Source organism: Myotis brandtii, unplaced genomic scaffold (assembly GCF_000412655.1).
Source record: "Myotis brandtii unplaced genomic scaffold, ASM41265v1 scaffold157, whole genome shotgun sequence".
Lineage (NCBI taxonomy): Eukaryota > Metazoa > Chordata > Mammalia > Chiroptera > Vespertilionidae > Myotis > Myotis brandtii.
The window spans coordinates 3871897-3882392 of NW_005355708.1; the positions used below are offsets into that span (position 1 = coordinate 3871897).

A 10496-nucleotide genomic window follows, 5' to 3' on the forward strand; every position below is an offset into this window, starting at 1 on the left:
GCAGCCTGCCCAACCTGAGCTGCCGCTCCAGCTGCCCCGCCCGGCCCTGCGTGGCCCCCAGCGCACCATGCCCACCTGCAGCCTGCCCAACCTGAGCTGCCGCTCCAGCTGCCCCGCCCGGCCCTGCGTGGCCCCCAGCTGCCACAGCACCCCCCTGCCCGGGGCCAGCAACATCCCCGCCAACGTGAGCAACTGCGGCTGGTTCTGCGAGGGCTCCTTCAATGGCAGCGAGAAGGAGACCATGCAGTTCCTGAACGACCGCCTGGCCAGCTACCTGGAGAAGGTGCGGCAGCTGGAGCGGGAGAATGCGGAGCTGGAGAGCCTCATCCAGGAGCGCTGCCAGCCCCAGGAGCCCCTGATGTGCCCCAGCTACCAGTCCTACTTCCGGACCATCGAGGAGCTGCAACAGAAGGTGAGGGGTGGGCACCGCACTGCCCAGGCAGGACCTTGTAGGGAGGGAATGTGAGCTCTGATTCAGAAATAAAACAGGCTCTTGGGGGGATTAAAACACAGGGGTTCCAGTCTGGCTTTTCCATTTTGTTTCCGGGAGGCCCATGTTCTTCTAGGCCCAGGACTGTTAAGTCTGAACATTTGCATAGTGTTAGTCTTTGTGGAGGCAGCAGCACTTTGCATAAATACGCTGTAATTAAAAGCTGCTGTGCATTTGCCAAGCTCCGGAATTACTACCCTGGGGTGAGAGAAAAGACTGGGCCCGAGAACCTTCGGTAAAGCGGAACCTTCTGTAAAGACCAGACCATTTCTCTCTCCCGCATCTGGACTTTCGATGGCTCTGACCTCTTACTACTGTCCTCTGTGGGTCCCTAATCTCTGTGACATCATTGTCCTGACCTAGATGCCTCTGGGTTTCTCCTGGTTGTACTGTCCAGTGAGGGCATACAATGGTTGGCTAGAACCAGAAAGCTTGAAAACTACCTACCAGGACATGGTGCCAAGCCATCCTGGGTGGCCGGGAGGGCGTGGCTGCTTTCCTGATCCAGCCCATGTTCCCAGCTGCAAGTTTATTTCCTTACTAGAGCCCCGGTGCATGAAATTTGTGCACTCGGGGGGCGGGGGTCCCTCAGCCCAGACTGCACCCTCTTGCAGACTGGGAGCCCTCAGAGGATGTCCGACTGATGGCTTAGGGGAGCGGGCCTAAGCCATCAGTCGGACATCCTTAGCACTGCCATGGAGGCTCCCACCATTGCTGCTGTGCTAGCCAGCCATGAGCCTGGCTTCTGGCTGAGCGGCGCTCCCCCTGTGGGAGCACACTGACCACCAGGGGACAGCTCCTGCATTGAGCATCTGCCCCCTGGTGGTCAGAGCGTGTCATAGCAACCGGTCATTCTGCTGTTCAGTCGATTTGCATATTAGCCTTTTATTATATAGGATAATGTCTTATTATTGGCAAGGCCTCTAATTCAATTTTTTTAGGTAGTTAAAGGGAGGGGCAGAATTTACACTTGAGCCTGAAGCTAAAATTGCCCTTAGCTCAAAAATCTGCATACCACTGAGACATATTGGTGAGGCTCATTCTGAACCCCCACACTGTTCTATTATGTGTATCAGTATTGGGAACCATCTTTTCTCTTTAGTGAAAGGAACCTTTTGTTATGTTACAATGACTAACTTTATCTCATGAGTTGTGTTTTGGCTTCAAGCCTGTATCCAGTATTCATGCAGCAACTTCAGCTCTTCTGTTCAATGTTTACCTGGCATATCTTTTATTTTATTTTCTCTAAATCTTTCTAGATTTTTATGTATTATATAGGAATAGCCGTTTTTTCTCTCTTGGTCTGATCACAGCCCCCTGGGCAGTCAGTGCTGGGTCGATGAGGCGCCCACAGTGCGGCAGTCAATGCTGTGTCGCCACGGCGACCCAGCACTGACTGCAGGACTGACTTCCGATGTTTGGTCGAGCTTTGGTCATTTTGGACGATATATATATATCTTCCCCGTTGGATTGGGAGTTTCTTGAGGGCAGGATCTAGTGCTTACTCATTTTTGTATCCTCAGCTCTTAGAACCATGCCAGACATATAGTAAGTTTTAAAAAAATAAATGTTACTTATTATCAACTTCTCAGTACTGCTTATTAGGAAAGAAAAAGAAAGATAATTTATCTACTGATACTTTTCTGGGTGTTCTTTTCAAATTAAATTTCTCAAATAGTTATTGAGCACAGAGATAGCACTTAATAGTCTTATACAAGATCTACTAGGGTGCTCCTTCCAGATAGATAAATTAGTAGGGATTGCCGCTGCTGAAAGTAACCCAGCTCACTCCAGCATGTGTTGGGTCTTCCAGATCCTGTGCAGCAAGTCGGAGAATGCCCGGCTGGTGGTGCAGATCGACAACGCCAAGCTGGCCTCGGACGACTTCAGGACCAAGTGAGTGGCAAGCGGGGTGCTGCCTTCTCTCTGTCCTCTCCGTGCCCTTAGCCTGTGCTCAACACTGATGAACATCAACAGCGTTTCCCTGCGTGTGTTCCCCAAGGGCTTGAGGCTCACCAGAGCTTAGAGACCTCTTTTCCGGATTCACCTCCTGCTTCTCTGCAGAACGACATCCCCCAACCTAGTGCCGGAGCCTGCTCCCCAGTGCTCTCCTCTGCACAGAAGTCCATCGGGAGACTACGGGAGATGTATTAATTTTGGACATCTCACCGTTTTTATGGGCTTTTATCCCTTTAAGTCCACTGGCTCTTTATTTATTAAAAATAATTACAGCCCAGCTGGCGTGGCTCGGTGGTTGAGGGTCGACCTATGAACCAGGAGGTAGGTCACGGTTCAATTCCCGGTCAGGGCATATGTTCGGGTTGCGGGCTCGATCAATGATTCTCTCTCATCGTTGATGTTTCCTTCTCTCCCTCTCCCTTCCTCTCTGAAATCAATAAAAATATACTTTAAAAAATAATCACCAGGGGATTTTTCTCTAGGAGCTACTGCTCGGTGTTAAAAACCTAAATGAAAGAGATGGTTGTACAAAACACAAGCCCCAACTCCCAGTTGTCTGACAAACCAAACCAGAGTCTAGGTCAGGCCTGCATCTGATGCTCCTGTTACGTATTGCAGGTACGAGACGGAGATGGGCCTGCGGCAGCTGGTGGAGTCGGACATAAACAGCCTGCGCAGGATCCTGGACGAGCTGACCCTGTGCAAGTCTGACCTGGAGGCCCAGGTGGAGTCCCTGAAGGAGGAGCTGCTCTGCCTCAAGCAGAACCACGAGCAGGTGAGGTTTCCCAAGGAGCAACGGGCTTGAACTTGCCACGGCCTGTTTCCAACCCCATGGGGTGTGGGAGAGGCTCGGCAAGCTGGGGAACGTGTTTTCCAAACAAAAAGGGGCTTATCGAGAATGAGTAACCTAAACATCCCTGATAGCAGATTAGGAGTTTTCTGCCGGAGGCAAGAATGAGAGTGAAGGAAGCTGGCGAGCCCAATAATGAAAGGCCGGCAACTAGGCAGTCCCCAAGTCAGAGCACGTCTGCGGGGGTCTTTTATCCAGATTTTCCACTTAGCAACTGGAGAGGCCAGGATGAGGCCTCTCGACACAGCAGAGCGGGCTGAGCTGGAAACGAAGCCCCTCTCTTCCTTCCTTCTCACTCAGAGCGCTTTCTGCTTGACAGGAAACACTGAGAAAAATGCTCACCACCACTGCTCGGTTGCACAATAAAGAAAACAGATATTCCATGCAAACCTTAAATTCCCAAACAATGTAAATGGTGACAGTTGATATTACTTAAGTACATGTTGTGTGCCAAATGTTGTACCAAGTGCTTTTGAACTCCAGGGGTAGAAATTGGGGCATTTAGAAGCTTCTAGAAGCCATATAGTAAGGGGTAGAAGTGAGACCCAACTCAAATCTGCCTGACGTCCACCGAAGCCCAAGCACCACACAATGTTGGCTCAGTGAGATTAGCAGTGAAATGAAGAGACACTGATTTCCTCCAGCAAGATCTATGCTGGTGGAACCAACAAATCACCAGTTACGCGACAATGGCAGATTTTGAAGTAAGCAGTCTTTAATTCATCTTTAGCCAGACTCTATCCTTTTTATTACCCATGGTTAAGAATCCAACATAAGAGGCTTTCTGGTATACCAGCAAAATCTCTCCAAACTTGGTGTTTGGGGACCCATAGTGCAAACTGTGGTGTATTATACTTCACCTTCCACATGAGGAGTGGTACACTGAACACGAGGCTGGAAAGAGGTCATGGACTTGAAAGCATTTTGTAGAGTGAAATACACAGATTAGTCATGAATATAGAACCCAGTTAATGAGAGGATCAGAGGGAACTGAGCTGTTGAAAGCTTACGAATGATCACAAGTTGAATTGCATTCTTAGAGGAGAGGATCAGGATCCTTTAATTTTTTAAATCATTAAAATGTAATAAATACTGTTCAAATACTTTAAATCTTCCATCAGGAAGTCAACACCCTGCGTTGCCAGATTGGAGACCGCCTCAACGTGGAGGTGGACGCTGCCCCCACTGTAGACCTGAACCGCGTGCTCAATGAGACCAGGTGCCAGTATGAGGCCCTGGTAGAGACCAACCGCAGGGACGTGGAGGAATGGTTCACCAACCAGGTGGGCATCTCAGCACATGGCCACCCAGGACCTTGGAACCCTTAAGGCAGAGTCTGATCCTGTCTCTTACCTTTGGTGTTTCAGACCCAGGAGCTGAACAAGCAGGTGGTGTCCAGCTCAGAGCAGCTGCAGACCTGCCAGGCGGAGATCATTGAGCTGAGACGCACGGTCAACGCCCTGGAGATCGAGCTGCAGGCCCAGCACAACCTGGTGGGTATTGTTCAGACCTGCTGGTGAGAAAGTCGGGGAATCAGAGTCACAGGGCAGCCCTTTGGGTCACAGTCTCTTTAACTCTTTTTTTAAAAATGTTTTCATTGATTTCAGAGAGGAAGGGAGAGGGAGGGAGAGAGAGAGAAACATCAATGATGAGAGAGAATCATTGATCGGCTGCCTCCTGCATGCCCCCTAATGGAGATTGAGCCTGTCACCCAGGCATGTGCCTTGACTGTGACCTTCTGGTTCATAAGTCGATACTTAACCACTGAGCAATACTGGCTGGGTGCCTCTTTAACTGTGGAAGCTTGTGACTTCTATGGAACCCTATGTAGGGACATGCTAAAGGAGCAGCTCTGTGACATTCTTCCTCTTCCCCACACAGAGGGACTCACTGGAGAACACGCTGACAGAGACCGAGGCCCGCTACAGCTCCCAGCTGTCCCAGGTGCAGTGCATGATCACCAACGTGGAGGAGCAGCTGAGTGAGATCAGATGCGACCTGGAGCGGCAGAACCAGGAGTACCAGGTGTTGCTGGACGTCAAGGCCCGGCTGGAGTGTGAGATCAACACGTACCGGGGCCTGCTGGAGAGCGAGGACTGCAAGTGAGTATGAAGCTAGTTATACTTTCCTTGAGAGCACACGAGGTTGTGGGGGGGTGGGGGCTCTTCTTGATGGAAATCATTTTATAACTTCAAGAGTTTGGTTGGCAACAAAGGAAGAAAGATATAAACAAAGTGTGTTTAGTATCTTCCAGTTTCTTCAGCTCATGTCACCCTAACTTGCCCCAATGGTTTTGTCTCCAGTCTTCCCTGCAACCCATGTGCTACAACCAATGCATGTGACAAGCCCATTGGACCCTGTGTCTCCAATCCTTGTGGCCCGCGTGTTCGGTGTGGGCCTTGCAGTACCTTTGTGTGCTAGAGGCCCTGGTGCCAGGAGGAGGAGAAGGGCTCCGAAGTCACATCTCAACTCTACTTGGTTCAAACATCTCCAACAGTGACCACTTTGGATAAAGGAAGAAACTTCTCTTGCACCAGCTTCCAGGGTTCACCTCTAGGCTTCTGCTGAAATTCCTGGCTTGATTCTTTCCTATAAGACAGCGGTTCTCAACCTGTGGGTTGCGACCCCTTTGGTGGTCGAACGACCCTTTCACAGGGGTCGCCTAAGACCATCCTGCATATCGATGTTTACATTACAATTCATAACAGTAGCAACATTAAAGTTATGAAGTAGCAACGAAAATAATTTTATGGTTGGGTCACAACATGAGGAACTGTATTTAAAGGGCCAGAAGGTTGAGAACCACTGCTATAAGAGATGGCAGAGTCACCTTACTGTCTCCATCTTCTGAGACACTTAGAGAAATCTATAACAGGGTCAAGTAATATCTATTATCACAGTGACATTTACATAATGTGTTGTGCTTTCACAGGTACTCATCTAGATGTGATTGTAAAATAAATTTCATTAAATGTGATATTGCTGATGGGCACACTATGAAGCTAAACATAATTGAGAGACATTTTCCTTGTCACTCTTTTGGTCTTTGGAGATGCAATAAAAGATGCCTTGTTAACCTCCTAATAAACTTTTAATCTGGCACAAAAGTGATAACTGTCCTTTTCGTTCATCAATTCCAAAGTTGGGTGTCTTGTATAAATAAAAAGTAACCGGTGTTCTTCCATCAAATGAAGGGATCATTCACTCTAATATATGGTCTGTGACTTCTATTTAAAGGAAAAGTCTCCACTAGACATACCCACTCATTCTTTCGGATTTCATGTTTGGGAAGAAGGTGGTGGGAAAGGAATGGCAAATCCATGAGGTTCTCTGCAAATGTTTTCTGTCAAGCTCTTCAGAGGGAACATGTGATCGAATCACAAAAACAGGTCAACAACAGGAGGAAGTGGATCTTGAAAGGAAGTCTGTGCCTCTTGGGAACGTGAAATATTGTAACCTGGAAAGAACTAGGGAAAATAATCTCAGCCAACAATTATCTTCTCCAACTCAATCTCCACATGTTGGAGAGGTTTTTGTCCACAGTCATCGAAATCAAGCAGTGACTATTTTTGTTCCTGAAAATTTCATAGTTATGAACATATGCAGAAATATATTGTACACAGAACCAGACTTTTAAGTCAATGCATTACAAGTCACTAAACCAAAATGTTAAAAAAGATTCCTTTTCAATCACATTCTCTCACCAAAATATTATTAATGTTAACATTATCTTTCATATGACTGAATTACGATATATTTTGGGAGTGCCAATGTTTATGTCTACTTTATAATAAAAACTAATATAATTTTTAAAGCTTTATCACAGAGGACTTAGTCCTTTAAAATTTTTCATTAGTCATGTCTGGTGCATATTTAACAACATGCATAATGTTTTACAGATGTTGTATATATACATATTATAAAATGCATAAAAATAAGTAAACATAGGTTTGGACTCAAAATTTTTTTAGTAGGGGCATAAAAAGAAATATGGTGAAACCCAGTAGATTGGTGAGCCCTGTTTCCCCATAACCCCTTGAAAAATTGGGATATGACATTTCAACCTGACATAAAGGTGTGAGTGGAAATTCTTTGGAACACACATGTCTGATTGGAGAGTTGCAAGTCATACAGTTTTGTTTTGGTCACAAAGATCCTTTTCCCAGTGAGAAGACTGATCGCCCTCACCACTGTGGGAGGGGATCATTCAGTCACGGAGGGCCCCATAGAGAGCAAAAAAGCAGTGGATGCACTTCCTTTGCCTGAGCTGGACCTTCATCCTCCCCTCCCCTTGGACATCGTGCCCGTGGTTCTCTGGTTTTCAGACTCAGACAGCATCACACCACCAGCTTTCCTGGTTCTCTGGCTTGCAGATGGCAGATCAGGGGCTTTCTTAGTCTCATAATCGCATAAGCCAGGTTCCATCATACATCTCATCATATATATCTCCTATTGATTCTGTTTCACTGGAGAACCCCAATACATGGATAGAGAGTGCCAAGATGGCAGGTAATGGGGTCTGTGGTGGCATGAATGTCCCAAACATAAAATACAGGCCTGGGAAGCTTCTCCTGGGAATAGGAGACTGGAATGGAGACAAGTGTGCATTCAACATGTTTGGACCATCTTTTCTGGTTCTCACTCTTCCCTGGCTTCAACGAACCTGGAGGTAGGTATTGAATTAAATTTGCCTTCAGGGTCAGCTCAGAAGGCTTCTCTCTTCCTTCCTTCAACTTCCTTTGAATAACGCCCCCCTAGTTTCTTGTTTATGGGCGTGAGGGAGGAAAAGAGAGAGAGATAAATAGAGAGAAAGAGAGGAAGAGAGGGCGGAGGGAGAGAGAGAAGCAAAGCATAGAGTGAGAATGTCCCCCTAGTTTCTTGTTTATGGGAGTGAGGGAGGAAAATAGAGAGAGAGGAAGAGAGGGTGGAGGGAGAGAGAGAAGCAAAGCATAGAGTGAGAATGTATTGTATGGTTCAGTTAAAGGGTTATTAGTAAACCTCAGGAAATAGCTGATACCAGACACATCTTGGTTTTGCTGTTGAGGAGAAAGGAGAGGGAAGAGGCAGAGGACAATGACTATAGAACCTTAGCATCCCATAGATAAGGGAAAGGATTGCCTAGGAGAAGGGAGAGACTGTGCATCAATAACTCTTATCCCCATGCTCTTTTTATAAGAGCTGGTTTTCCTGTTGACATAGATCCTTCCCTCAAACCTGGGCCAATTTGCGACTGCAGAGGAAGTGACACTCTGTGACTTCTGAGGATCATTCATGAAAGGACAAGTAGCTTCCACCAGGTTCTCCTGGGATGCTTGAGACCCAGACACCAAGCCCTGAGGAAGCCCATGCAGTCTTCATGCCTCTCCAGAGGATACTCATCATAGAGCAGCGACGGACCATCTGCTGTGTCTTTTCAGTATGCCTGACCCACAGAATCCATGAGCAGAATAACATGTTTGTTGATTTACAGCACTATATTTGGGGTGTTTGTTACGCAGCAGTAGAGACCAGAACAGGGACTCTCTCTGGGGCCTCTGGTTTGTCTTTCCCTTGGGTGGGAACCAAATGAAAGCAGCAGACATTATATCTGTATTTTCCAGCACCCACACAATTCTATGGGCATCTAAACAGGGCTGACTTTCTTTTATCAGCTGTATTTTTAAAGACCACCCTTGCATATATACTCCAGCTTGTCATTTATTCCTCTAAAGCAGTGGTTGCCAACCTTTTGGACCTCACGGACCACCAGTGGTCCGCAGACCACTGGTTGGCAACTGCTTTTTTAACATATTATAATATGTTTAGAAACATATTATAATACTAGAGGCCCAATGCATGAAAGTTCATGCATTGGAGGAGGGGTCCCTCAGCCCGGCCTGCCCCCTCTCACAGTCTGGGAGCCCTCAGGGGCAGGAGGTGACCCGGCGATCAGGGGAAGGTGACGCCCCATCACACCTTTGCTGCTGCCACTGCCGGCAGTGCAAGCCTCGGCCGACCTTGGTTACCTGAGCCTCAGGTGGCCCTGGGCGGCTGGGCAGCCACCATCCGAGGCTTGCCTGTGCCTCAGGCTGGGACTGGGGGTCTCCAGAGGCAGGCACGCAGTAAGGCCGGGCCTGCCCCCAGGTGGGCCCAGCCTTGCCGCGTGCCTGCCGCCCCAGCAGGGCTGAGGGGACTGGGCACTGCCATCTTGTGGCTGTGGGTGCCGCCATCTTTTGAAGGCGTGGCAGTCAATTAGCATATTCCCTCCTTATTGGCTGTGGGTGCCACCATCTTTGCGATGGTGTGAGTGTCAATTAGCATATTCCCTCCTTATTGGCTGTGGGTGCCACCATCTTTGCGATGGTGTGAGTGTCAATTAGCATATTCCCTCCTTATTGGCTGTGGGTGCCACCATCTTTGCGATGGTGTGAGTGTCAATTAGCATATTCCCTCTTTATTAGATAGGATGTGTTTGATAATTCCAGTTTCTGAAGTCTCTGTGGTTTGTTTATGCTCTGTTGTTTCTATTGGCTCTCACTCATGGTGCCTTGTTTCCTTGTGTGCTTAGTCATGAGTGACTGTGAGTTGTTCATTGCATCAGTCATGACAGGCAAAGTTACAGTTACCACAGTAACAACTCCCAGGTTTCCCAAATCTCATCACAACAAGAGTTTATGTCTTGTGCTCTAATTCCACCACTGGCCATGAGGAGGCTCCAATTGTCATACTTACTCAAGAAGCCAGGCTGACAGTACCTCCGACTCTAGCTACACTTCCACAGATCTGCTTGGGAGGGCGGCCCATTCTGTAATGACTCATAAGCTTCGGTCTTCAGTGAATAACATTCACATGTTATTAACCAAAGGAAGTCACTTAGTCATGCCAACTTCAAAGGAGGTAGGAAGAGCATTCCTGCCATATTTGTGAAAGGCAGAGAGAGAAACATGTGGTGAACAACACTAATGATTACCACCTTCATTTTCCTTGGAATATTATTTGTGGGACTTCGTTGAGGTAGGATGATGTTGTGCGTTCCTCCAGAAAAGAGTGGCATTTGTTCCTGCCACTGCACTCTGGCACTACCGGTCAGAGACCTCTTTAAATTCATGGCCTGAATTTTTTGGAATCACACAGGTGATGTGCAAGACCAGTGCCCTGTGGTAGGCGTGGGTGGGCTGAGATTATATATGGCTCACCATTACCCCAAGGGTGTGGCCC

General features: G+C 47.7%; 1 protein-coding gene across 1 annotated transcript; it reads left to right on the plus strand.

The window, feature by feature from the left end:
- The first annotated feature begins 67 nt into the window (after window positions 1-67).
- LOC102241917 (keratin, type I cuticular Ha3-I) lies at window positions 68-5895 on the plus strand. Its single transcript, XM_005861968.2, has 7 exons — window positions 68-412; window positions 2304-2386; window positions 3068-3224; window positions 4421-4582; window positions 4667-4792; window positions 5181-5401; window positions 5603-5895. Exons 1-7 carry the CDS (start codon window positions 68-70, stop codon window positions 5718-5720), a joined length of 1212 nt encoding a protein of 403 aa, XP_005862030.1. The 3' UTR covers window positions 5721-5895.
- The last annotated feature ends 4601 nt before the right edge of the window (window positions 5896-10496 follow it).